The sequence below is a fragment of the Pelodiscus sinensis genome, chromosome 2 (assembly GCF_049634645.1).
Source record: "Pelodiscus sinensis isolate JC-2024 chromosome 2, ASM4963464v1, whole genome shotgun sequence".
Taxonomy (NCBI): Eukaryota; Metazoa; Chordata; order Testudines; family Trionychidae; genus Pelodiscus; species Pelodiscus sinensis.
The window spans coordinates 40,043,003-40,070,810 of NC_134712.1; the positions used below are offsets into that span (position 1 = coordinate 40,043,003).

A 27,808-nucleotide genomic window follows, 5' to 3' on the forward strand; every position below is an offset into this window, starting at 1 on the left:
TGATTTTAATTCCTGACCAAAATGAAGTTGCCACTAAACAGTTGCAACACTATTAATAGGACTATGGAACAATGTTAATAATGAGTATTGATTAGTATTAGTTAGATTGTATTCTCTTTGGAGCACAGAATGCCTTCATTTCAAAAGAGATTCTTTACTCCAAACAGGTGTGCATGCACAGCGCTTAACACAACAGTGCCCTGATCCTAGCGGTAGGTACTAGTTACTACATAATGAAATAACAGTTGTTTCTATGTTGGTGTATTATGGAAGTATTCCACAGATGAACATGCAATTACAGATGTGGCGAAATCAGTAAAGACAAATATTATTTTTTTCTTAAGCAGAGAAATACGATACAATTACTCCCATTAAGTTACCCTTTTAAGACTTGAAATATTCAATTACAAAAGGCAAATGTTTTCACTGGAAACCTAACTCACTATATCTGATCTTAAACAACTGTAAGTCACATATTGCTTTATTTACACTAGTGTAATTGCTGTAGTTACTGACATTAAAAACAGGCTTAGAATATTTTTTAATTCTCTTTATGCTGTTAGTTTCACCATAATAAATTACTGAGTGGAAGTTTTGAGAGAACTCAGCAATGGCTAACGACTGGCACTGGAATCAGTGGGAGACTAAATACTGACTTCAAAGGGAGCAGAGTAAGGCCTACACCCCAAATTTTTGAAAACCCCATCCACTGCATGCAATTTTGAATGAATTAGTGACAACATGAGAACCTTTGGTTTTGCATTTCCTAACACTTGATTCTCAACAACTATAACCTTAAGTACAAAATTCTAAAATGTGTTTATTTAATGTAAAGGGCAAACAAGGAACATACATAATTTAATAATTTATGAAATTATTTACTAGTATCTTTTTTCCTTGAAAGTGCAAAAGTTGTTGCTTTTTAAATGGACAATTACTAAATACAGGCAGTCCCCAGGTTACATACAAGATAGGGACTGTAGGTTTGTTCTTAAGTTGAATCTGTATGCTCCGCTGCCGGCTTCCCCAGGCTTTGCAAAGCTGAAGAGGGGCTCGGGCAGCGGGGCAGCCCAGGCACGCCTGGGCTGCCCCGCTGCCCGAGCCCCTCCGCGGCTTTGCTCCGCGTCTTCCTGGTCTGCAGACCAGGGAGACGCGGAGAAAGCCCCGGAGTACACGGGCGGCAGGACCGCAAGGTCCCGCAGTTCGTGTCCTCCGGGGCGAGCCCCGTTCGTAACTGCGGATCTGACATAAGTCGGATCCGCGTAAGTCGGGGACTGCCTGTATATATTTTAGCTGTCCTGTTCCCAGAATCAATTGTTTCAATAATTCCCAAATATCCATAATATTTAAAATATTTACAGTTGTACACTCTTCTCTCACTAGTCAGGACACTCAGGCGACGTCTAGACTGCAAGCCTTTTTCAAAAGATACTTTCAGAAAAGCCTCTTTTGAAAAAGAGTGTCTAGACTACAACCAATACTTTGGAAAAAGCAAGCCATTTTTTCGAAAGAGAGCACTCAGGCAGTCTGGATGTGCTCTTTCGAAAAAGCAGTTTACGTTACATAGAGCCTTTTTCTGAAAGAGCACTTTTGAAAAAAGGCGTTCTTCCTCATAAAACGAGGTTTTCCGTGGTCGAAAAAACTGCTGCATTCTTTCGATTTACTTTCAAAAGAACGCAGAAGCAGTCTAGATGCAGGGGACGTTTTTTCGAAAAAAGGCCACTTTTTTCGAAAAAACACTATAGTCTAGACACACCCTTAGGGTGCATCTACACTGCACTCATAGCTCAAAATAAGCTACGCAATTTGAGGTACGCAAATTGCATAGCTTATTTTGAGTCAATTTTGAAATAGCTTATTTCAAAATTTGGCGCTGTCTACACATTACTTATTTCGAAATAAATTGTTATTCTGAAACGCCCCTTAATCCTCATGGAATGATGTTTACAGGGATGTCAGAATAGCGAGCCCATTATATTACAAAATAACGGGTGCGCTCAAAAGATGCAGAATAGCTATTTTGGGATATAGCTATCCCGAAATAGTGCTGCATTGTAGACGTAGCTTGACTGTGCTATTTCTGGCATTTATAAGGATTCCTTTGCTTTTATGCTTGCATAACACTGTATTAATACAGAAACATCTGTGCTAAAAATGTATGCTTTTAAATACTACATCTGACTTGTTAAATCACACTTTGGAGATTCTTCAGGTGAAAAGGCTATTTCTACTACTGTACACCATTGGAAAACTCTTAAAGGAATCCTTATGCTGTTAAGTCCAGACTTCATTCCATAATTTCACATACTGGTATTTTAGAAATACTGTGAGTGTCATTCTAAAATTACCAGTTCTAGTTACAGTAATTGAATGGTACTTACCTGTAATATTAATACAGACATTGGTGAATGAAGCTAAAGGAATCATTGCTACATTTTGTGCCCTGACTCTCAGAGTGTAAAACTTAGTTGTCTCAAAGTCAAGTGGTTCAGAGACTAGTAGAGAAGCAGATCCATCCACTCGGTTTGGCTTCAGGTAGAAACGAACAGGCATGTTAGTCTCTGGAACTTGACCCTCCTCCAGGTTATATGTAACCCTGGGATCGCCAACAGAGGATGTCGCTTTGATTGTCTGAAGAGAAAAAAAGCCATTGTATTTGTTTATGAAGTGCACGATTCTAAGTTTTTAGGTGCCAGCTTAAGGGTTAAGTTGTGCATGCATGATGAAACAAACAGACAATTTGCCCTCATTCTGGAGATTTCTGTCTAATTTTTATCTTTTTTTTTTTTTTTTTTTTTTTACTGTGGTTCCAAGTTTTAATCCATATTAAATTTCCTTGCACTGTAAATACGGCAAAGAGTAAGAACATCACCTTAAGGAAAAGGAAGTTTTTCTCCCAAAAGCACACAAAAGAGGATAATTATAAGGATCTCACTCTTCAACAAGCTGTGCACAAACCTGGCTGGATAAAACAAACTGTTTCCAAGTGCTTGGATCTTATGCCTGGGAGATTAATAGGAACTGCAGGAATGAAGTAGCAAAGAAAGGTTTACAGAAAAAACTGCCTGGATTGAGGCAGCCCGTGTGTCCAGTTTAAAAAAAAATGTATTTTATTAAGAAACACAAACAATACACATTTAATGCACCACTGAAATATAGCAGAGCTGCTCCATCACTGAAGCAGCAGTTACGGATAGCACTGAAACCTGCAGGAAGAATTCAGATAGGCAGAATAGAATCACTCAAGCTGGAATTAACATCTCAACTCTTGTGAAAAATACTTCAGGATTTTTAATATGGGAAAAATCTTGGTTTTGCAACTCATCCAAAAGATGCTCCTTCCAGGAGGCCCCTTTGCTGGGGCACTGGTTTTGCAGAATAAAAGAGAAGAGTGCTGCCATCCAAATCGCAAATCTCCTGAACCTTCTGGGATTTTCATAGAGTTCCCCCACGAAAAACTAAAAGCGCTTAGCTTGTGAAATCTGACAGTATGACAGTGGAATGTGGTAGGGTGTGTATGTGTATATATCTCTTTCTACATACACAGACAAAGAGAAGGAAGGAGAAGGAGAGGGGGGCTGTTCCAGAAGGAGAAGGAGGCTCTCTTATTGCATACCACTATCTTGGTGTCACGAATGGTGTTCTCCGGAATTGTAACCCAGTATCTGCTCTGTTCCCAATGGGGTGGTTGATTGAGTACATTAGTGATCGTTACAGTCAATTCCACAGTGCTGGTTCTGTTGCCTCCATCGGTTGCTACAATATACCGGCTGATTTGAGTTGTCTACAAAGTAGTTTCAACAAAAAGTTTAAGGAAATCTAAAAACTGATTTTTACAAATCAGCAGATTGAGATTAACTCTCTGCAACATATTCAGTGGGAAGAAATCTGTGTTACAGTCTGAATAAGAGTCTTGTTACCTGGGAGATCAGATGGTTCACATACACCCAGCCTGTGCTGGGGTTGATTTGGAAGTATTCTGGCTGTTGCTGTAACATGGAATATATGATGGCAGAATTCACACCTTGGTCATCATCATGAGCTGCAGCACGGAGGAAACTTGTGCCCACTGGGGTGTCCTCACGAAGGAAGTCTTTGAAAAAAAGAATGATACGTTTATTTTGAACAGGCCTCATTCTCATGTACAACAGCCATATTCCTGGAGCTGGTGGGTCTAATACTGAAAGGGGACATGTATGATTCTCAGCTCCAGGCTAGTGAAAGATCACAGAACTACATGGCAGTATTTCTACTTTACAAATCACTGCTGCCCAATAGCATTGGCATCTAAACTATCAAATAGCCTCTAAAGACCTGGCTATATCTGTATGCGAACACGGTTAATCTTTTCTTTAGATGAAGTGAACAGGTATGCCAGAGAAGTTGGTTTCACATGAAAATAGAATTACCATCACTTTGTAAGTCAACACATTATGTAAAATATCAGCGGTATCCAGTCAAGCTAAACCATTGCTTTGATTATGCAGCTTTTACATTATTGCACCAGAAAAATACCTAAGTTTTCTCTCGTTTGTCCCTACCATATTATTTACTGTTATGAAAGCTGTTAAGTAAAGCAGGTTTACTGCTCCCTACTCCCATCTACTTCATTTTTCTTTGCTCACCGAAGAATGACTGCCAAACAACAAATGGCCTAGTCATGCCATTTCTTACAAGTAGAACTATGTCAGGAGGTGGTTTGCTGGTGCTGGAATAGCAGTGGAATGTATTGCTAGGAAACACAGCAAGAGATTGGTCCTGCAACAGATTTTACGTTTAGAAAATAGTTTCCTGTGAAAATACATTTTAGCAAAATGTTCAAAGCTGAACTGGAAATGATGTTGCATTGTATCATGTGTTCCTGTTTGCAATAAGCACATCTGTAATTATTATTAGGGTGTCATTATTATATACAGTTAAATAGTTGAGTACAACTTATTCTTCCAGACATGCATGGACAATTAATAGGGTTTCATTGTTTAAACCAAAGTATTTGAATAAAACCTTTGTGAATGAGAACAGAGCACCATCAGTTACCAGTAACATTAGAAATTCATGACTAATTACATTTGATTTTGTTATAAAAAGAAGACAGTGGTTTTAATTCCATGATGTGCAAACATTAATTGCTTATAGACAGATACTAGAACTGTAGACAACAGAGTTTTATAATGTTTTATATAATGTGCTTAATGGGTAGTGTGAGAATAAATGTTAAACAACTACAACTCTCCTGGCAGCTCTTCTCTGGTTATCAGGGAGGAACAGTCTTCTAGGCTGGGATGGAGAACCTCAGACCCAGGGGCTGAATGTGCCCCAGGCATGCCTGAATCTGGCCCCTGAGTCTCAGCACTGGGGAACCTGCGCTAATGCTCCAGCCTTCCAGCCCCCCACCTGCAGGGCTGGAGTACACAAAATCTACTAGCTTGGGCTCTGGTGTGCAAGAGGAATGTGGGGAGTGTCTTTCTGCTTCTCATTCAGGGGCTTCTCACTTTGCTTCTCATTTGTGTGCGACCCCCAAATGATTTTTCTATGGGTCAGCAGTCCCCAACCCAAAAAAGGTTTCCTAATGCTGTTCTAGGTCCTTGGTAAAGATACATCAGGCAGACTGCTTGTATCTGTATCTGATGTTAATGCAGAAAGAGATCAGAAGGATCCTTGTGATTCAGCATGATCATACTGTTGCTCTTAGGAGTAGTTAGAATACAGATTATATTATAAAGAAAATATGATGAATGATTAAAGGTTTGTACTAACAAAAACTTTGTATTGGAAATAGACTGATACCTTTTATAGACAATTGTATCTTTTTTTCCACGTGAAACAATTGTGTAGTTCCTGGAGAGAGGGAGTGAAGGAGTGCAGAATGTGAGTGTTTGGAGAAAGATTAAGGCTCAGCAGTTTCAGAGTCCAGATGGTCAAAGAAGGGGGAGAAGAAGCTGTAAGACTGAGGGGTGCCAACGTGCCATCAATGCACTAGATTATAAGACAATCTAGTGCAGGACATATAAATGGCCTTGGAATTAAGAGCAAGCACCCCTTTACAGATAAACACTGGGAAGCAGGCACCAACATACTGATGCCAGATGACAAAGAAAAATAACTTCCAGATAAACAAATGTTACACAAACTGATGGTGATTGATTAAGAACTGGAGCTGCAAAATGTATAGATCTGAATGGGAGAAAAGTCCTATAAAAGATGGAGTCTCTTGCATGAATCTCTGGGTCTCGTCTTGTCAAGATCGGAGCATCAGTCTGGACCAAGAGAAGCACCCGCTCCTCCCCCTCACATTTAACTTCCTTGGCCAGTGAGTTGCAACAAACTGGTAACTTTAAGCAAGACGTGACGGGGTATGAGGGTGTGTGCACGCGCATGTGTGTGAATATGCATTAAACAGAATAACGTTACACTGTCAATAAATGTGGCATTTTGCCTTATCCCCCTAAAAAGATCATGTGAAATTCTTTCAAGTATAACAGAACAACTTTGTCAGAGTGGCTCTATGGCTGGGGTAGGAGAAGAGTTTCCCAATCCTGAAGAAGTGCTTTCTGCTAGTTGGCTCTCCACACGAGGAAGAGAGCAGGAAGCTTGTCAATCACCCAGAAGCATCAGCATGATACTGAACTCCAAATTCAACCTCAGCTTAAGTACTCTTGAAAGGCAGATACTGGCAACACTGAATCAACAGCATGGTTGAAGGCACCGAGTGAGGTTCACCTTCAAACAAACCCAACCCTCCTCTCTGTCAAGACTTCCCTATTCTGCCCTACAAAACGCTTGCATCACTATCAGGACTTCTGTCCCATCATTCATACCAAACTGAGCAGCAGTGGTGTCATGCTTGCAAAGTCCACTGGTAGACAGGAACAAAAATACTGCTCTGCCACATTGGACCAGTGCACCATATACATCAGTATCAAGTCTCTACTCTAGGAATTATTTTGGGGAAGGTCTATGGCCTATGTTCTAAGGGGATCAGAATACATGATTCAAGAGCCAGAAAGCACCACTGTAATTTGTGACTGATAGTGGCCAGTACAGATGATCCAGAATAAGGTGTATGAAACCCTGAAGTGGGCAGCTATGGAAGAGCCTAACTTTTTTCCTAATATCTTCCAAGGGTAGGTGATGCTGTGAAGTGTGAAGGTTTATATTTGTTCCAGAACTTTGTTTTTCCCCTTTATTAGCCTCATTATCCTCTAATCCTTTTTTTGAATCCTGCTAAACTTTTGGCTTTACTGATATCTTTGTGGCAATGATTTTCACGGATTACTCACAATAAATACATACAATATAGTATTTCCTTTTTATCAGAGGTATATTTGCTGCTTTCCAGTTTCATGAAATGTCCCTTCATTTTTGTATTAGGCGAGTAAATTTGTATATTAGGAGAGTGAACAGTAATGTCAATCCTCTATATCCTATTTATGACTTTTTAACCCTTTATCCTGTCCCCTCTGATTTGGCTTATGGTCTTAAGACTTTTCACTTTCTCTTCGTGTGTAAGTTTATCCATATTTCTAATAATTCAATGTTCATCTGAAATTGTTCCATATCTTTTCCCCATTTCTGTTGTATCTTTTTTATCACTGGATACCAGAACCGGACATTGATTCCCTGGTGAAGGTTTATTATTAATTTAAATAATGATATTAAACAATGTTCAGCATTTTCTATCCCATTCCTTATCCAATTTAATATTTTTTCCAACTACTGCAGCACAATAAATAGGGGTTTATTAGTTTAAGTTGTCCAAAATACCCACATCTGATTTCTTTTAAAACCAGATTCAAACTAATTTCTAGAATATAAGACAATGAGACCACTAAAGCAAAACATGTTCAAATTTTATATGTTCTTTATATGAAATCATGAGTAGCCTTTACACACATTTAATATCCTTGGATTAAGCCTAAATTCACAAACAGATATCGCTCTTGTCCTACTCATGGTTCAATTAGAAACAGTCTACATTTCTCACTTTTACATTTTATATGGATGTCCAGCACATCTACTAGGGATGTAAGCGACTAGTCAAATAGTCAACTACCGAGGCTTATTGGGAAGTTGAGTCCCGACTCAACTAGTCACTTCTCCCCCCTTGCTGCGCCTACCAAAGCTGGTTCCCCCTAGCACCATCTCTACAGGAGGACAGGGTTGGCAGAGGCACAGTGGGGGACTGGGCTCAAGTCCGGGTGGCTCTTACTACATTTAAAAGGTAGAGCCGCAGCAGGGTTAGCTCCTGGGGCTGGGAGCTAATCCCACTGCAGCTCTGCAGTTTCCCCCCTTATCAACGAATCTAGTAGTCAATGGAAATTCCATCAACTACTTGATTAACTGATTAAATGCAATTTAACATCCTTAATATCTACATGACTATTTCTATATCCACAGACATTTTTCTTCCTTGAAGCTACTTGCTCCCACTTTTAGCTTGTGTATAGTTGAGATAAGAGCTGAAGAAATGGGTCTGCCCCACGAAAGCTCATCATCTAATAAACCATCTTGTTAGTCTTTAAAGTGCTACATGATTGCTTTTTTTGTTTTACCAAGATCAGACTAATTATAGAGCAATCTGAGAACCAATGGGAGTTAACTTAAGCTAAGGTAACAAACACCTACATATGAAAATGAAAAACCCTTACAATCAAATGTATATAAGAAATTTTTAATTTCTTTTTATGCAAAGCTTTCAAAATTGAAGCTAATACATTACAGTAAATTAGATCCATTCACTCTCATTTCAATTTAAACAAACAAAGTTTCTTGGGAAACTGAACCGCTCAATGGATTGGTAAAGAAGAATTTTTCATGTCTAGGCAATTGGTTTGAATCCAAGCCAGGACATTAGTGACCAAAAGAGGCAGTCATCCAGTGACATCAGTGGCTCATGTGTGTTAAAAGTCAGGCCAGTTCCAACTGAAACAATTGTCTGCATCACAGAAACCATTATCTCACCGGCTACGTCTACACTGGCCCCTTTTCCGGAAGGGGCATGTAAATTTCACGAGTCGTCGTAGGGAAATCCGCGGGGGATTTAAATATCCCCCGCGGCATTTAAATAAAAATGTCCGCCGCTTTTTTCCGGCTTTTAAAAAAGCCAGAAAAGAGCGTCTAGACTGGCCCCGATCCTCCGGAAAAAGTGCCCTTTTCCGGAGGCTCTTATTCTTACTTCAAAGTTTAAAGTAAGAATAAGAGCCTCCGGAAAAGGGCACTTTTTCCGGAGGATCGGGGCCAGTCTAGACGCTCTTTTCCGGCTTTTTTAAAAGCCGGAAAAAAGCGGCGGACATTTTTATTTAAATGCCGCGGGGGATATTTAAATCCCCCGCGGATTTCCCTACGACGACTAATGAAATTTACATGCCCCTTCCGGAAAAGGAGCCAGTGTAGACGTAGCCACCTTGTATTGTTTTGGCAAGTCCCTTCCAGATCACAAAAGACACAGATTCATAGGGAAACAGGAAAGTTTACAGTGCAGCTGCTTGTGATCTGCCTGTCCTCAGGAACCATACTAGTGTCCAATCACACATGCCAAATTAATTACTTCTATGACCAGGTTATTCATAACTTTCAGTCTAGAGTTTCTGACACCTTCCTTCAGGGGACTGGGTGCTGGCCACTCTCAGACTCAGGGCACGAGATCAGATGGACCATTAAATCTGATCCTATATGGCAGTTCCTATGCTCCTCTTTTGAAATTATGGGTACGTCTAGACTACATGCCTCTGGCGACAGAGGCATGTAGATTAGACTACCCAGCATAGGAAAATGAAGCGGCGATTTAAATAATCGCCGCTTCATTTAAATTTACATGGCTGCCACACTGAGCCGATCAGCTGTTTGTCGGCTCAGCGCGGTAGTCTGGACGCGCGGGGGTCGACATCAAAGGCATTTGTCTCCTAGGATGAGGCACACCTGGGAGGTCGACAAATACCTTTGATGTCGACCCCTGCGCGTCCAGACTACCACGCCGAGCCGACAAACAGCTAATCGGCTCAGCGTGGCAGCCATGTAAATTTAAATGAAGCGGCGATTATTTAAATCGCTGCTTCATTTTCCTATGCTGGGTAGTCTAATCTACATGCCTCTGTCACCAGAGGCATGTAGTCTAGACGTACCCTATATGTCCTCTTGACTTTTGTTGGAATTGGGATTTTTTAAACCTCAAATGTAGTTGTATTTTAATTGCTTACATTTACATCGAATTCAAGCCACACATGACAATTTTGGCAGCCTCCTAACCCCTATTCCTCAAATGCAACAACTGCTTGTCATTGTTCAAAAGTTTCAGTATTTCAAGTTGAGATCAGGATGCACTAGCAAGTCTGGAAAAGTGTGAATGATACATAACTGTATCACATCTAGCTCAACGTAGGTTGTTTCAGAAAAACAAAAACAAACCACATCACCACCACCAGCACACATACTCCTTTTCCTAAAGTAGGTTGGCCAACACTTTTTAATTCAGTGCTGCTTAAAAATCTGCCTCCACGAGGTACACACAAGTTTACACATTTTTAAAAACTGTTAAATGATTGTGCCCTACTGTTTGTCATAGCAAGCTAACAAGTGTTAAAATATAACTTGCGCTATCCACACTTGGGATTTAAAATGGGTTTAACACTTTTAGCTAAACAAAACCACCTTTTAGCCGAGTCTAGACAAGGCTTTTCATGAGCCCTCTCAATGTTCACAAATATCAGAGGGGTAGCCGTGTTAGTCTGGATCTGCAAAAGCGACAAGAAGTCCTGTAGCACCTTATAGACTAACAAATGTATTGGAGCATAAGCTTTCGTGGGCAAAGACCCACGTCATCAGATGCATGCATCTGACCAAGTGGGTCTTTGCCCACGAAAGCTTATGCTCCAATATATCTGTTAGTCTATAAGGTGCTACCGGACTCCTTGTTGAATGTTCACAAAGTTTCTTTTTAGGCCAAAGACATATCTACACAAATTGAAGGCTCTCTAGTGTCTCACTTTCCCTATTACTTTGGGGTAAAAGAAATTCAAGAAATATGGTTCTGGTCTAGGAGACAGAAAAAAATATTGACTCATTCTGCCAACCTATCTTACTGTCCTCTATATCTGACTGTAATCCTTCAGAAAAACAATACAACAAATATATTCCTACTGTGCAGAATAGATCATAAAAGGTTCACACAGAAAGTCAGGATTTAACTATCCCCTGGAAAGATTAAGAGTGTCATCTCCCTTGTGTCTGGGAAAAAAAGTCAAAATTTTGAAATAAAACTCTATTCCAACTAGTCCCTTAAGCCTTGTGGAACAAGGGTTACAGAGACGCTGGAATAGTGCACCCATTATTTTGAAATAACAGGCACATTTAAAGACATGGAATTGCTATTTCAAGATACTTCCGGTGTCCCGAAATAGCCCCGCTGTCTAGACATAGCCTATAGTGAATAAGGCTACCCAAAATTGACAGAGGGATGCAGTTACCCCCATGAAGAGCTCTTTTCACAGACTGATGAACTTCAAAAAGAACTCAATCCGTCAATCATGTTAACACTCCTGTGTGAAGTCAGGATAGAGGGTACATGGTTAAATCACTTACACTGGTAGCGACTGTTCTCAAACTTAGGGTCATTGTCATTGACATCAGCAATGAAGATGGTGATTTGGCAAACACCAATCAGTGGCTCCTGAGCTTGGTCTGTAGCTGTAACAGAGAGTGTGCACTCTCTTTGCTTCTCGCGGTCAAAGCTCTGAGTAGTAGTGATGATTCCTAAAAACAGAAACATCCTAATGAGTGTCACACCATGATTCCACCAGCAAAACCACTCCAGGCATCATTCACACAGTAAAAAATAGTAACTGGACACACCAGGACCACATTGCTCAGTTTACCTGCACCACAACTGTGCAAGGTGTTGATTAAATATGACTAATTTAAGGTTCCCTGTTTTACTGTTATCACGAGTATGAGTACCTAGATGTGTACTGCATGAGCATGTCTACCAGCCAGGCAGTACGCAGCTACCCAGTAGAGAGGAGAGGGCGGGGGCCAGGCTGGGGCCGGAGCAGGATGGAATCTCCAGGGCCAGACTCGCTTGTGCACCCCACCAGGATCGTGCGCGGGACGGGCAGCACCCCGGGATCTGCGTGCGCCCGGATCAGCCCCGCTCACCCCAACCCCCTCCCAGTCAGCCCTGCTTCCCGCTGGCTGGTTCCTTCCTCCGATCTCCCCCAGCCAGCCCCACTCCTTCTGACCCTTGCCCAGGCAGCCCTGTTTCCTGCCAGCCAGTTCCTTCCTCCTACCCCCTCCTGGTGAGCCCCGCTCCTCCTGACCCCCTCCCAGTCAGCCCTGCTTCCTGCCAGCCGGTTCCTTTCCCCGATCTCCCCCGGCCAGCCCCGCTCCTCCCGACCCCCTCCCAGGCAGCCCTGTTTCCTGCCAGCCGGTTCCTTCCCCCTACCCCTTCCCAGCCAGCCCCGCTCCTCCCGACCTCCTCCCAGCCAGCCCTGCTCCCCTCCTGGCCGGTCCTCCCCATCCCATTCTGAGATCAAGTGTGTCCAGTATTTTTTTTAAAGCCATCTGGTCACCCTATCCATGCCACGTGCAGCGCAGGGTCAGATGGGCTGTGCCCAGGCTGCAGGTGGCATTTCAAATGGGCAGTACCACATTGAGGCTGAGATCAGCAGGGGCCATTTGGAAACACCGCATGGAGCCTGACATTGGGCTCCCCGTGCCATTTCAAAACGGCAGCACCACATTGCCCAGGTGACCCTGGGCTCCACGCAGCACTTTCGTCTTTGAAGTGTAGCACCAGCCCACTTTTTTTCCCTTCCCCTTCCACTCATCTGAAGAAGTGGGTTGTACCCACGAATGCTCACGATACTACATATACATATTAGTGTTAGTCTCTAAGGTGCTACAGAACCGCTTGTTTTTTAAGTTTTTTTAACCCAAGACAGAGTATTTCAAAGATAGCTAAGTGAAAAATCAATGTGCAGCAAATGTAAATGATATAACCAAAATTATCTTTAGTTTAAGATCTAGGTAACAGCCTCATGAAATAAAGTAAAATAGAGTAAAGTATAGTTGTTATAGTTAAATTTGGCAAAGATAAACCTTCATCTTTCACTCTCTATTGACCATTTATTTCTTGGCATCTGTTTTGTTATGCCTTCTGCTCTTCACCATCTCAGACTCTGGTCTCTCTGTTATATAGTTTGGTCACTGATATTAGGTATGATTTGAACACCTGAATTGCCATTCTACATGCAGGGCACGGTATGTATGTATCGAGTGACAATATTTGTGGCAGTCTTTACTATCTTCTCCTTCTAGTGCAATTCCCACAGTATTTGCAGTTATGTGAAACTGAATTCTTCTAATCCATATTTGTCAGACATTAACCAGTTCAGAGTGTTGTTAGCTCACATCAAAAGGGTGAATATATACACAAGTGGAAATATAGATCCATTCAGGTTTCCTCTTCTACCAAGTACAGCCTATTTGTATTTCTATAGTGAGATTTGTTCTACGTTGAAGTTAATGATGGAGAATACTATTATACCTCAGTAAATTGAGGTTTCCATTTTTCCTTGCTGACTTGTCAGTTACATCAGAACACTCACATATTCTAGATTCTTTTATTGTTTACCGCATCAAATACAATGTTTTGGATGGTAAACATCAGCCAAAGATTTACTGTATTTTGCATCATGCTTATAGCATTGAATACTTTTTCAAATTTCAGAGGGGTAGCTGTGTTAGTCTGCAACTGAAAAACTTAAAAAGACAACAAATAGTCCTGAAGCACCTTAGAGACTAACAAAACATGTAGATGGTATCATGAGCTTTTGTGGGCACAAGCTACTTCTACATTTTTTGTTAGTCTCTAAGCTGCTGCAGGACTATTCTTTATTTTTTTAAGCATGATTTCTGAATTTTAGCAGTATTCTGCTGTGCGCAGACAAAAGCTAAGTTTTCAGTTTCCTCAGCATTTATGTCAGGCTGTTTGACATTGGCTTGGTTCTGGAAACATGCTTAGTACCTCTCCTATGACTCTTCACTTGGCTGTAGCAGTTCCCTATTATTATACCAGATAATCATGCACCCAAATTCACTGCAATTCTGCCTTAACATAGCAAGCGAAGAGTCACTCACCAGTATCAGGATCAATACTGAAGCCTGGTGAAGCTCCATCTCTGTGCATAAGCTCATATTTTACTTCTCCATTAAGTCCCAGGTCTGCATCATAGGCTTCTACCTGAAAGACGTAGGTGCCTGGGGGCTGGTTTTCTAGAACCCAAGTGCTGTCACTATAGTAAGCACACTACAAATTAAACACAAAATTATTACATATAGAACACATCATAGCTAATTTCTATAGCACTATTGTATTTGCAGTACATTTGAGACGAGTATGAAAGAAAATGTGCTCCACTTACTTACTGCCTTAGAGAATTCAAAGAGTTTTCCTGAAAAGAAGCCTTTCCCTATTTAAATACTGAAGACTGCAGAAAATGGTGAGTCTATTCCATTGCAGAGGATCTACCACACTTACAAACATAATCCCTTAAAATCAACATATCCCTGATTAAAGATGGCAGTGTCATCCCCAAGTTGATGATGTATATTGAAGAGAAGGGTTAGAAACAGATTTCTTACCTCTCTGAAGACAGGTTTGTTGTTATTAATGTCATTAATTGCTATAATAACCTCTGCAAAGCTGCTCAGAGGGCTAGGTCCTCCAGAAGCGTTATCATCTGTTGCTGTGATGTTTAATATGTATTGAGGTCCCTTCAGTTTGGGTAGAGGATACCTGCGCAGTTTAATGATGCCTAGATTTTAGAGGAAAAAATGTAAATATACTGATAATATAAACAAAAATGTCATATTTCTATATCGTTATATATAGGGGTGAGTTTGAATTTTGCCTGAAAGACATGGGGATTTTCTCCTTCAACTGTAAACTCCCTGAGGCCATGTCTACACTCTGTGGAAGATCACTGCCACGATCAATTTTCTGGAGTTTGATTTAGCAGGTCTAGTTAAGACCCACTAAATTGAGCTCAGAGGGCACCCCCATCAGCAGCTGGCACTCCTGCTCCTGTGAGGAGTAAGGGAAGCTGATGGGAGTATTTGCTCCTTCCGCCTCCTGCTGTGGAGATGGCAGGGAAACACAAATCAAGGTATGTCAACTCCAGCTACATACCTTGATTCGACCTTCCCTTTAGAGTAGGCCTGGCCTTTGTGAGAGACCCAGGTCTTCCTATGATTTTGTATAACACCTAGCCCAACAGAGATCCTAGTGTAATTTATGGAAAGCATTACTGGTTCCATTCACTGTATGAATGAGGCACCAGTTTGTTTTTGTGTATTGAATTACAATAGGAATTATTTTCAACATGGACACAAAGCAGAGTTACCATCAGTTTAAACAGTAGGATAATGTTTTAAAGCCTCTTTTCCTACCTTTCTGGCTATCCAGTTCAAAGTTGCCCTCTTCATTACCTCCAGAAATTTGGTATAATATCCCATCTCCATCAGGATCTTTCGCATGTACAGTAGCTACTAAAGTCCTGGGGCCAGCATCTTCCGAGAGGAATGTTTTGTAACTGATGCAAAGACAAACAATCAATGCACATTCACTATTAAGGTAGCTATTAATAAGCTGCCAATGGTCCAAACTCACTGTGAATGCAATATAGTTTACCTCTGGGCATTCACATTCTAACCAGTTAAACCTTTTAAATATCTAAAGAATTGAGTTCGGGCTTGAAATGTGCATTATATCATTGTGATTCTGCAATTCTACACATACCTCTAAGGGCCTTTTGGAAAACAACAAAAAACAAGATTGCACAGCTCTCCCCCTGGGGAGAGAACAAGAATAAACTTCATGTAATGTTAGTGAAGTCTCAATGCAATAATGGATCCCAGAATATCCAAATGTGTACTGTCATTAAAAGGATGGCATAAGAGCCTATAAATAACTTGGGAATTTAGATCTTAAATGTATAAAATGTTAAACCATTTAGTAGTTTATTCTAAGTGGCTGTCTTTTACATTTATGACAAAAACATACATTTATTACAGAGGGAAAATTCATTTTAACTAAACAGAATTTAATGAAAATTATTTACAATGCAATCTTTTTCAGTTGACACTTATTTTGATCAAGTATTTAATACCCACCATCTCCTTCTGGCTGAGGTGTTTAGTAGGTCAGTCATCATAAGGCCAAGGCACCAGCACATGCAAAAATATTCTCCTAGAAATTAGATCTTTCATCCATTCCATTAAATACAACTTAATTATGTTCTCTCTGTATATAATAATGGATCTAAGGATCCAATGTGCTATGTCACAATCCATGTATTCACTTTTTGCGATCTAGAACCTTGCAATCCAATCCCTCACACACTCATGTAAGTTATTCAACTGACTTCTCTGGTAGTGAAGGGTGCTCAGAACATAAATTATTAACTGGCAGGCTATTCCCCTTAAACAAAGTATAATCCAGGATTATTAATCTGAATTGCAACATAGAAAACAATTCAGTGTTTAAACTCTGCATACCCAGATTGAGAGAATACAGGTGCTTCATCATTCACGTTAGTCATTCTGACACGCACTGATGCAGTTCCCGTCCGAGGAGGATGGCCCTTGTCCACAGCTATGACCACAAACTCATACATATGGTTTGCTCGCTCAAAGTTCAGCTGCTGGCGAGAACTGATGATCCCTTCAGGAGTGATGGAGAACTCAGAGCTTTGAAGGAAGTAGGTGAGCTCAGCATTAGCACCAGAGTCACAGTCCGTTGCAAGAACTACAAGAAAACATTGTAGCAGAACTGTGAGGCCACACACACAGGTTTGGTCACACCACTTATTTGCACAGAAAACTGTGTTGCATGCTAAGTTGTGAACTGCCACCATGAAAACTCTTCTGATATAGCACCACCCAACCACCTACGTTGCCAGCTTTTGTTTAGAGCCCAAGAAAAAGACTGAAAGGCAAAAAATTGGATTGACCTGAGACACAAGTTTGCTACAGAAGAATGTCCCAGAATATAGCATGACACAACGTTTGTGTAAGTAGTTTAACGCTGACAATTACCACATATAATCAGTAGGTATCAAGAACAATACCAGCCATAAATAGTGTCTCCTGTTGCGGAACAACAAACCCCATGCAAAAACATAGGCATAAAGAGGTTAAGAACCTATCCTGATAACAGACAGCAAAATCAAAACTGTCCCCCCTGCTCAGTTGTGAGAAATGTCAATTATGGAGAGAAGACCGCAGCTGCTGTAGGCAAGGGGGCAAACCAAAGTAGAAAAAGAGGGAGAAACAGGAAGCAAGGGGGCAAAAAAGCTTGGGACTTCAATAGGGCAACTCTCTGCAGGAGGGGCTAGCTCCAGGCTGCCTCAGCCTCTTGGGAACACAAAGGAGCTGTAGATGAAAGTCTTGAGGGCCAAGGGCTTTTCCACTCATTTATGTTATGTTTGTGGGCTCCGCTTTTTCTGTTTGTTTGTTTTTTTTTTAATTTAAGCAATTGCTGTTAGGTCAAGGACTATATCAAGCTGCTCAGACTAGGGCTTTTCACAGGATGGTGTTCATCACTGCGGACACACATTTCCAACTCCCTCTGGGGATGTCTTTCAAATTTAATTAGCGACATGACAGCTAATATTCTTTTTCACTGCCTGCTGCTTCAAGGTACAAGGAGTGATTAAATGTTCTTCTTCAGTTAGGGTACGTCTAGACTACATGCCTCTGTCGCCAGAGGCATGTAGATTAGGCTACCTGACATAGGAAAATGAAGCGGCGATTTAAATAATCGCCGCTTCATTTAAATTTACATGGCTGCCGTGCTGAGCCGACAAACAGCTGATCAGCTGTTTGTCGGCTCAGCGCGATAGTCTGGACGCGCGGGTGGCGACATCAAAGGTTTTTGTCGACCACCCAGGTAAACCTCCTGGGATGAGGTTGACAAATACCTTTGATGTCGACACCCGTGCGTCCAGACTATTGCGCTGAGCCAACAAACAGCTGATCAGCTGTTTGTCGGCTCAGCACGGCAGCCATGTAAATTTAAATGAAGCGGCGATTATTTAAATCTCTGCTTCATTTTCCTATGTCTGGTAGCCTAATCTACATGCCTCTGGAGACAGAGGCATGTAGTCTAGACGTACCCTTATTGTTTATTCAGAGTATTCAATGCTCTATCTATTTAGAGGCAGGAAAGTCAATCTAACTAAGGGCTGGTGTTTAACCATTGTATCAAAAGTGATCTTAAAAGATTAGCGCTCTCTTAATTGCCATGCTGTTTTTCTCACCAAATGAAGAGGCTTCACATCACAACAACACTGGGCTGGCATCAATTTAAACCAACTCATTAATCCAATTGGTAGATGTAAGGGGTTTTAATCTCAAAATTAAACACTTTTTCAGAACATGATGCTGCAGACACGGTGTGACAGAGACAGCAGCATGCATATGGGATGTTTAAGCTAACAGATGAAAAATGTTCCTTTATTCAAAATGAAAACATAGAATAAAGGATTGAGGGAACAATCATTAATTACAGATCTATTAACTCAAAATATAAAAGGGAAAAATAAAAGATATTTAAGTGAACAATAAAAGCTGGTGAAATACTAAGGAATATCATGTAGAAATATTTTTCGATATCTACCTTTCTATAAGTTATTAGGTCCAGAAAGCTCTATTTCACTTGAAAAGAAACTACTGTAGCTTCAAAATTTAGATTTTTAAAAAAAAATTATTGCAAGAGATTTTTAAACTAAATTACAAATATCAGTGTTTGCATTACATTAAATCTAACCTTTCTGCTTAACAGATAAACAATTTCTTACAACATTATGCAGTCAAACATCATGATCGTTCCAGAAAGACCGGAAAATGAAACCGGTCTTTACAACTATTTTAAGCAACTTTCATTTCAAAGTGAAATAAAAAGAGTGAATCAAAGTAATAGTGAAAAGTATTAGACTTTAAATAATTCATACAGATTTAATCTATGATGTTATTGCTAACATAACCATATGAAATTTATGCTGATACAAACCTTGCAATTGTGATGCTACTTTGGTACATAGATATTTTCTATCGCTCTATTCTGTCAACAGCTGACATTTCTATGCACTTTTATCTTCTTGTGATAAATCACATGTGCACAATAAACCACAAGCATAGCAATATATACTGTACATGCACTTTGTTCCTTCACCGTATTTTATTCAACTACAGGATAAAATCTATTTTACAAAAATCTATGGTAAAATAGTATTGGTAAAATCTATTTTACCATGGTAAAATCTATTTTACAAAACCTCTGAATGCCAAGTGAACTGATAAACCCCAATGCCTGCATGTTGGAAGAGGTTTGGGCCTTTTTTTGCGGACTGGGAAACAAACAAACTAACTAACTAACTGTAATTGATAAAAGAAAGAGATGGCCAAATTAAATCAGTGTCACTAATGGTATGGAACCCTTGCTGTCAGCTACAAGAGGTCTCCATGCTAGGAAAGGTTTCATCTGCCCAGGAGGGTCTGCTGCAGAAGTGGAAGAGATACGGATGGTCTATTTTATTTTACATCCTGCCACTTTGTTAAAGATAGATAACAACATGCTTTCCCTGCCTATACGCCTCACCTCTAAGTTTCAAGGATGTGGGCTATTCCTTCCTCGAGTATGTCTAAGAGGCTCAGATTGCTGGCATTCCTGAACTAATACTTTTTATAGTACGGGGAGGGGGCAAAGGGGCGGAGCAGGGGCAGGAGGGTCAAGACTTGGGGGAAGGGCTGTAGCAGGGGCAGGGCCTGCGAAGCGGGGTTGCCCCTGGCCCTGCCCCCTTCACTGGTACCCCTGCACTTCCTGTGCCCCTAACCCCTGCACTGCATCCCCTTCAACTCAAGAGGCAGCAGCACACACAGATTCCCGCTGTCCCATTTCTCCAGCTCAGAGGGGTTGGTGAAAGGGTCAGCCCAACATCTTCCCTCTCTCCCACACACTGCCACAGCAGACAGGAGGATGGTCTCTATCGAGAGTGATCGGGGTGGTTGTTCCAGGGAGGAAGGAATGAGGGGACAGGAACAGCAGCAGCTGCACACATGGAGCAGGGGAAGGAAGGACACCCCTGCTCCAGACTGGAAGAGTGTCAGCTGACTCAGACGGCTGGCTGTTCAGCTTCCTCCCTGCAGTTTGGGGCTCCCCACCACCAGTGCTGCTGCCTGCCTGCCACCTTCATAAGCTCAGCTGCTCTCGGCAGGCCAGGCGGGAATCCAAATCCTGCTCACAGCGCCCTCTTTGGTGTGCCACCCTGGATGGGGGCCTTCTTAGCCCATCCCAAAGACAAGACCAGGAAACAGCAACTAATAGAGAATGCCACTGCTTGCCCTGTCAGCAATGCAAGTTACAGTAAAACTCTAATAGTCCGGCATCCAATAGTCGGGCACTCCTGATAGTCCGGCATCAAAATGGCAAGAGCCTAGTGAGTGAGCTTCAACAAAAAATGAGTCACAAGGTAACAGCGGCAGCAGCTGAACTGAGCAAAAAAGTAAAAAAGGCTTAAAAAAACTAAAATACTACAGTATACTGTATACAGTATGTACAATAAAAAGGGTTAAGAACACTTTATATACAGTATATAATGTATACAGTGTATATATATATATATATATATATATATATAACCATCTTATAGTACCTCCTGATAGTCCGGCATATCTGATAATCCAGCACCACCTAGGTCCCATAGGTTCCGGATTATCGGAAGTCTACTGTACTATGAGTGCACAAACTTGTCCTCTCACTACACTGCTTCTCCACCAAATATTGCTTCAGGCTCAAGATCTCAGAGCCAGCCTCCTCTTCAACGCATTCAACAGTCTCAATGCAAGATACCCAGAAGATCATCTAAGGCTCTGGGAAAAGATCAATGGTTCTGCTTTTCTGGGACGTGCAACTATCTACTGCCAAGATGGTATCTGCGTCGGAGACAAATTTCTGAGGAGACCAGTCCACAATTACAACTTGAACTCCTGCAGAATATAAGAACTACCCTCAAACCTTCCATTCCATGTGCAAGGCACACTTCTTTAACCTGACTTAGAAAGAAAAAAAGATGCCACACAGTACATTATACATAGAACGAAAATCCACGAACAACATCTCCTCTTGAAAGAGAAAAAAGAAAAGAGACATACAACAGATGTTAGTCACATCCTTTAATGCACTTCTGGAAGGTAATCCAATATCATGATGATGGGCATGGTAAAAATTTGAACTGATCCGATTATGTAGACCAGAGTCAATTTAAATGAACTCTCATGACAAGAAGGCATGCGAGGTAGTAGAGAAATGATCACCTTGCAACAGAGATGTGCCAACTGGGATAGTTTCAGGAATGTTGTCACAGCTGTAAATGGAGTGCTGGAATTCTGGAAAGCAGTCATTGTCATCAGTAATGTGAACTATGACCTGCGTGGGACAGAAGGAGGAAGAAAAAACTAAACAGAAAATGATAGATGTTTGCTGAAGAGAGGTCCACCAGGACTGACCTGCTTCTATCCAGAAATAAAATGTGAGAGAATACTGATGTGCTGGTTCTGGTCAGCCGTGTTCGCTTTTGCCCCCTTTCACTCACATTTAATCACTCGGTGTATTTACTTTTACAAAATATTTTCCTTTCCATTTTAAAATGTTTGTTGAGTGCTAGCAGTTCTAGTACACTGCAGCACAGCAAAATATTTGCTATGAAATCTGCAATCCTCAAATTTGGAAGATTTTTCACGCTTTATACTTTACAGATTTAATTACATTTCAGGAAAAGCATTCCTTCTCCTGCCATTTAAAAAAAATCAAAATGAGGATCACTCAATTAGAAGTGTCCGATTTTCGTAAAAAATTAATACAATTTTAAAAAACCCTCAAAAATTAAAATTCTGGCTCAAAATTAATTCTCACATCTTAATGCATGAAATGTTATGTTTCAATGTGAGGCTAATACTACAGAAAAAGCTTTGGGTCCTGAGTCGTGGGTAGAATAGATAAATTATGAATATTTTGTTACACATTTGCAGTTTTTGCTCAGTGCTTGCTCAGCATATTTTAGTTCATAATGCATCAGTTACACATCTCTCAGTCTGAATATCTAGGTACTTACTGCATCTATTTACTGTAATATCTCAATGTCTCAGGCACTACTGAATTCATTACCACAAAAAAGCTGCAACCCCGTTTTTCTAAACAGATTACGTTTTTAAAATTAAGGCAAAGATAAAACGTTCCTTGGCCAATGTCACAGAGGAAATACTTCTGCAGACCCAGAAACTGAACCCAGATGTGACTCTCAGTCCCATGCCTTGAGAATAAAGCCATCCTCCCTCCCAATCTACATGCAATTTTGTGTTGTTGCTTAGATCATCAGTGTATGTAACAAGCGACACTAAACATAATAATGAAGTCTTGATGGAGGAAATAGTGACTATAGTGAGGTCATTCATTGGAGTCATATGAAGCCAAATGATTCACTGTACCTCAGTTACACTGCTAAGCCCACTCTCAGCTTCCACTGCCTTCACGAGTAAGCGATAGAGATGGTGCTCGTTCTCATAATCCACTGTATGGGTCAAACTGAGCTCTCGACTCTCCTGGCTCAGGCTGAACAAGCCACCGGGGTTCATCAGCAGGGTGTAGGAAAGAGGCTGGCTCTGGAAGGAAATAGCCTCCACAACTGCTACTCTGTGAAGAGGAATAGCACAATCCTTATCCAGCTTGTTTCAGGCTGTTTTGCGGAGAAAGTCAAAGAAGGTAGAGACAGATGACAAATTATGCCACCTAGTCCAGTTACAGAACAGTGTGGGACTGGTCCCTGCAAATATTTTCTTATATTTGATCTAGTCTATATTTACAATGACTCTTGCAGCAGGGACTCTGCCTTTCCCCTGAGGACACTTCCACGCTTATTAGCTCTTGGGTAACAATTTGCCTTTTCTTCATCTCAACCCATTATTCCCAATTACTATAGTTTACTCCTTCCTTGGTGTTCACACCATTCAAATCCTTGAAGATGGTTAAGTTTTCTACCTTAGTTATCATGCAGTAAACTACATTATTTCTTTTATTCTTTCTTCTGAAGCTGAGATTGAAAACATATTCACCAGACACCCACTTAGCCAGAAGTAGTTATGGAAGACATAGGGGGAAGGCCCCACCAATGAGGCCCAGAACCATGACTTGGTGAGAAACTCAGCTCCAGCTAGAAGGAGAAAGGGGCTGGGATTTCTACCAGGTACCGTCACTGCCTTGTTTGGGGTGGGCTCCATTGTAGAGAGCCTTTGTCTAGTATTTCTGAAGGGTTTCAGTGCTACTCCCCCCCACAGCCTCCCAATCTGCAGGACAGAAGAGGAATGGTGCACTTTCATGATCAGAGACTCTGAAGAGGTAGCAGAGAGGCCTCCATCACTTCACGGCTTCTCCTGCCTGTTTTCTCCTTCCCTACAACTAACTCCCGCACTTGCCTGTTCTGCTACAAAGCTTTACAGTTTGAAGCTGCTCAGAGGCTTCTCAAAGCAGCAATAAAACTGACCAGTCCTGTCAGCCTCACCCTGCTACTGCTTGGCAAAGCTACTCGTAACAGCAGCAGAGGCAATGTAGCTGATTCTGTTCACACAAGATACACATTTGGAAGATTTATTCACAATCTAGGGGGGGAAAAGGCTTCTCCTCTGACACATACTTCACCTGGCAACTTGAACTCTATTAAAAACGGGTAAGAGAACTTTCAGGTATGTATTTAAATAATAAAAGGGTTCTATCCAAGGCTCCAGGTAACAACATACATCATGATAAACTATGATCGTTTAAAAAAAGTGAACAGAATGTTGGGAATCATTAAGAAAGGGATAGATAATAAGAGAGAAAAATCCACGGTGCACCCATATCTTGAACACCACATACAAATGCAGTTGCCTCATCTCAAAATATACTGGAATTGGAAAAGGTTCGGAATAGGGCATGAGAAAGGATTATGGGTAAAATTGGAAAAGAGACAACTAAGGGGGGATATGACAGAGGTCTATAAAATCAAGAGTGATGTAGAGAAAGTAAATAAGGAAGTGGTATTTAGTCCTTCTCACACAGAAGCACTAGGGGTCACCAAATTAAATTAATAGGCAGCAGGTTTAAAACACAAGGAAGTATTTCTTTATAGAAGACAGTTACCCTTGCCAGAGGATGATGCAAAGGTCAAGACTATAACAGGGTTCAAAAAGAACTAGAGAAATTCAGAGAGGATAGGTCTATCAATGGCTATTATCAGGCTGGACAGGAATGGAGTCCCCAGCCTGTTTGTCAGGGGCTGGAAATGGATGACAGGAGAGGGATCACTTAATCATTACGTGTTCTGTTCACTCCCTCTGGTGCATCTGGCATTGGCCACTGTCAGAAGACAGGATACTGGCCAGATGGACCTTTGGTCTGACCCAGTATGGCAGAGGTGAAATTAAGGCCGTGCACCCCACTGAGAGCTGGCTGGGGTGGTCAGCTGTAGGCGCACATGGCACGGCTTGCAGTGTGTTCTCCCAGGGCTCCTGTTGCAGGCTGGTGCTGGCAGCCCTCCCTCCCCCACCCCACACACACACAGCCAGATGAGGTAGGCAGGTGCGAAAGGAGTCTGCTGGGGGGAGGCACTGAAGGAAATGGGGACACGCTCCCAATGGGGCTCCTGGTGTGTCTGCACCTGTCCTGCTGCCCCTCTCTCGCTGGGCACCAGCCAGTGCATATGCTGTCCCTGGTGCACACTGCTGCCAGCAGCCCCTGAGACAAAGCCAGGGGAAGGGAGTGGAAGGCCAGTGGGGACTCTTGCACTGCCACTGATTTCCCAGTGGCAATGCCCCCCACAGTGGTCCGACAATTCTCTTGTGGCAGCTCAGCAAACAGGACCAGCGGGCCTGAGACCATTCACCAGACAGGTAAGGTAACCTGGCATCGACGGGGACTGCCACAGCCCCTCTACACACAGCCCCCTGCCCTGAGCCTCCCCGCACATTTCCATACTCCAGCTAATTCCTGCCCCTTCCCACACAACCTAGTCCCCTCCCCTGACTTCTACACTCCCTCACACATCCCAAACCTCTGCTCTGAGCCTCTCAGACTTCCCCAACCCTGACTCCTGCATGCCCATGTCCTCAGCCCCTTCCTTGGCTCCTGTACCCCTCCACACACACCCTAGTCTCTTGACCTGAGCCCCCCACCCCTGACTCCTGCATCCCCCTCCAAACCCTCTGCCCTGAGCCCTGCACTCCATCCCACACTTCAATATTTATACAGGTGCTGTTGTATCATAACTCCCACAGTTTACACTGAGCCCCCCTCGAGGGAGGGTTGCAATAGGACAATACCTGTAAGAAATTTAAGTTATTTTTCACCCCTGGATGCAGGATACCAACTGACTCTACTGGGAAAGTTGTGCAAAGCAAGAACATTAAAAAAGAGAGAAAAAGTTTCTCTCTAACGAGTTTGTCAGAGAAATCTCAAGTGTCACTTGTCACAGTAAGTAAAATACATTTAGACAGCAGTGAGATTTTTGAAGTTAAAGATCTCCCTTTACCAAGTGGTGCCATACTTGCCTATGCTAGTGGGTGTAGTTTTTAAGAGCTGCTCATGAATCAGATCCCCCAGCCTTTTAAATTTTGTCATCTCCTCTAAGGCCACTTCAATCTGCCTACAAATTTCAGGTGTCAAGGTACCCAAAACTTAAAGTGTTGTTTTTTTTCAATGTAAAATTCCCTAAGAGATTAAATACAACTACATTAACTTATTGACCACATTGCTAGATATAATTTTCATTACTAAGTGTTACTTAAAAAACACTGAACAAACACAACACACATAGGCATCATAACAAAAGCACTGTGCAAACATGAATCCTTACCGTCTTGGAGACAAACAGGCAGGCAAAAAAACTCAACACTCATTCTAATAACCAGCATTTGGAAAACAGGGACCATTTGGCAAGTACTACAGGGATAACCTAGATAACCCATTAAGTTTCACTGAAACCCTTTTAGTTTGGACAGGGCCACCCCAAGCCATTCAGGCGCCCCGGACGCACGGCGCATGCGCGGCCCCGCCCGCGCCCGGCCTGGCAGCACCGCATGGCGCCCCTCACAATTGGGCACCCTGGACTGTCACCCGGTCAGCCTGTAGCTTGGTCCGGCTCTGAGTTTAGAGAAAGTGTTTGGAGGCACCAAAGAGGAAAAAAAAGAAATATTTTTAGAAAGTCAAGGATCCTGTCTCCTCAAGGGAGATGTTTGGCATGTGTGCAGTTGACAAGGGATGGAAGATGGAGGGCATTTAGAAGATTAAATGAGTTGTCCTTGCCAAATGAGTGGCATTTGAATCAGAGCTGGCATTTGAATCTCATCTGTCCTGTTCCCAGCCTAATGCTCCTCTATACTTCTCCTCCCTTTGGAAGAGCCACATTTTCCTCTTGAAGTTCAATACAGGAATATCCATTTAAGCGTAGCCCTAGGAACAAACAACCCTGGCTGCAAATGGGCCGCTATGTGGCGCTTCACAAAGTGTCTCTCAAAGCACTGGAGTCTGGCTTTCTTTCACTTACTTTTCTCCTGCTAGAGTACTTTCAGGGACAGACACGCTGTAGGACACGTTAGTGAACTGCGGAAGTCTGGAGCCAGCCAGGATAGAGATGGAGGCATAAGGACTTTTGTTGCCGTATTCATCAGTGGCCTGCACTGTGACCACGTATTCCTTATTCCAAGTTAAAGGCAAACCGGTTGTCATTATAATACCTGTATCCATATCAACTTCAAATCGCTCTTCACCGCCTATGAACAGATGCAGAAAAACCATTCTAGTAAAGGCATCAGAGTAAGAACATTCATTTGCACCTTCAGTACATTTAAATTTCAGCTTTCAATCCCTCACTCTTAACTGTATGTTCTCCCTTTTTAATGTTAGCCTTTGGTCATACTGTGCATTGTGAGAGACAGTGAACATATGGACAATGGACTTCACATTAGGAGCCAGTTTCCCCAGTACTGCGCAGTAACACGAAAGAGGCAGGACGCAATCCCAGCTCTGGGGCAAGCGGTCTCACACCCTCGCTCAGCAGCCTTCAGGCTTAATACACTACAGAGCTGCATTAGATGTCTGCTCGTTACCTCACCCTAATGAGCCCTCTCCATCCTGAAATTCTCTCCCCACTGCAGCCAGCCCTGTGACACAATGACCACATATTTTTATGGAAATATGTTTTTGAATGTAAATATGCATAACTCAAATACACTCTATCTAAAATGGAACAAGTAACCTAGCATTCAAGAGCTTGTGATCCCCTGAATGTGTATATTCTGTTTGCGTGCATGTATCTTTCTTGCACATGAAGTGTGAAATATGAAGTGTAAACCTGCTTATTAATCTAGGTCAGGGGTTGGCAACCTTTCCGAAGAGGCGTGCCAAGATTTAACCCTCCCGCCCTGGGCCACGCCGCTCTCCCGGGAGAAGGGAGGGGCTCTCTCCACCATGTACCCTGCTTGGTCTCCTGCCCAGGGCTCCACTCTGGCTTTTCCTGTGAGGAAGGGAGGAGCAGCAGGCTCACGTCCCCAGAACCTGGATGCAGCGTGGAGCCTCTGGGCTTCCCCCCCCCCCCCCCCCCGCAGGAAGCCAGCACTGGCTCCAATCTTGCCGGGGGGCATGATGCTGGATTGCCAACATGGGCTGGGGTCAGGGTGGCTTGGGGGGGTTCAGGGAAATGGGCAAGGTGGGGGCAAGTGGGTGACC

General features: G+C 42.2%; 1 protein-coding gene across 1 annotated transcript in view; it reads right to left on the bottom strand.

Moving 5' to 3' along the window:
- Positions 1-27,808, bottom strand: part of LOC102445849 (neural-cadherin-like) — a 92,138-nt gene that overhangs the window by 42,277 nt on the left and 22,053 nt on the right. The window contains exons 3-13 of the mRNA XM_075920359.1: positions 26,628-26,853; positions 22,540-22,744; positions 21,370-21,481; positions 16,552-16,801; positions 15,445-15,587; positions 14,638-14,810; positions 14,134-14,302; positions 11,578-11,748; positions 3,921-4,093; positions 3,617-3,784; positions 2,382-2,631 (exon numbers count right to left, since the gene is read on the bottom strand). Coding sequence (XP_075776474.1) covers positions 2,382-2,631; positions 3,617-3,784; positions 3,921-4,093; positions 11,578-11,748; positions 14,134-14,302; positions 14,638-14,810; positions 15,445-15,587; positions 16,552-16,801; positions 21,370-21,481; positions 22,540-22,744; positions 26,628-26,853 — 2,040 coding nt within the window. The remainder of the gene's footprint in view (positions 1-2,381; positions 2,632-3,616; positions 3,785-3,920; positions 4,094-11,577; positions 11,749-14,133; positions 14,303-14,637; positions 14,811-15,444; positions 15,588-16,551; positions 16,802-21,369; positions 21,482-22,539; positions 22,745-26,627; positions 26,854-27,808) is intronic.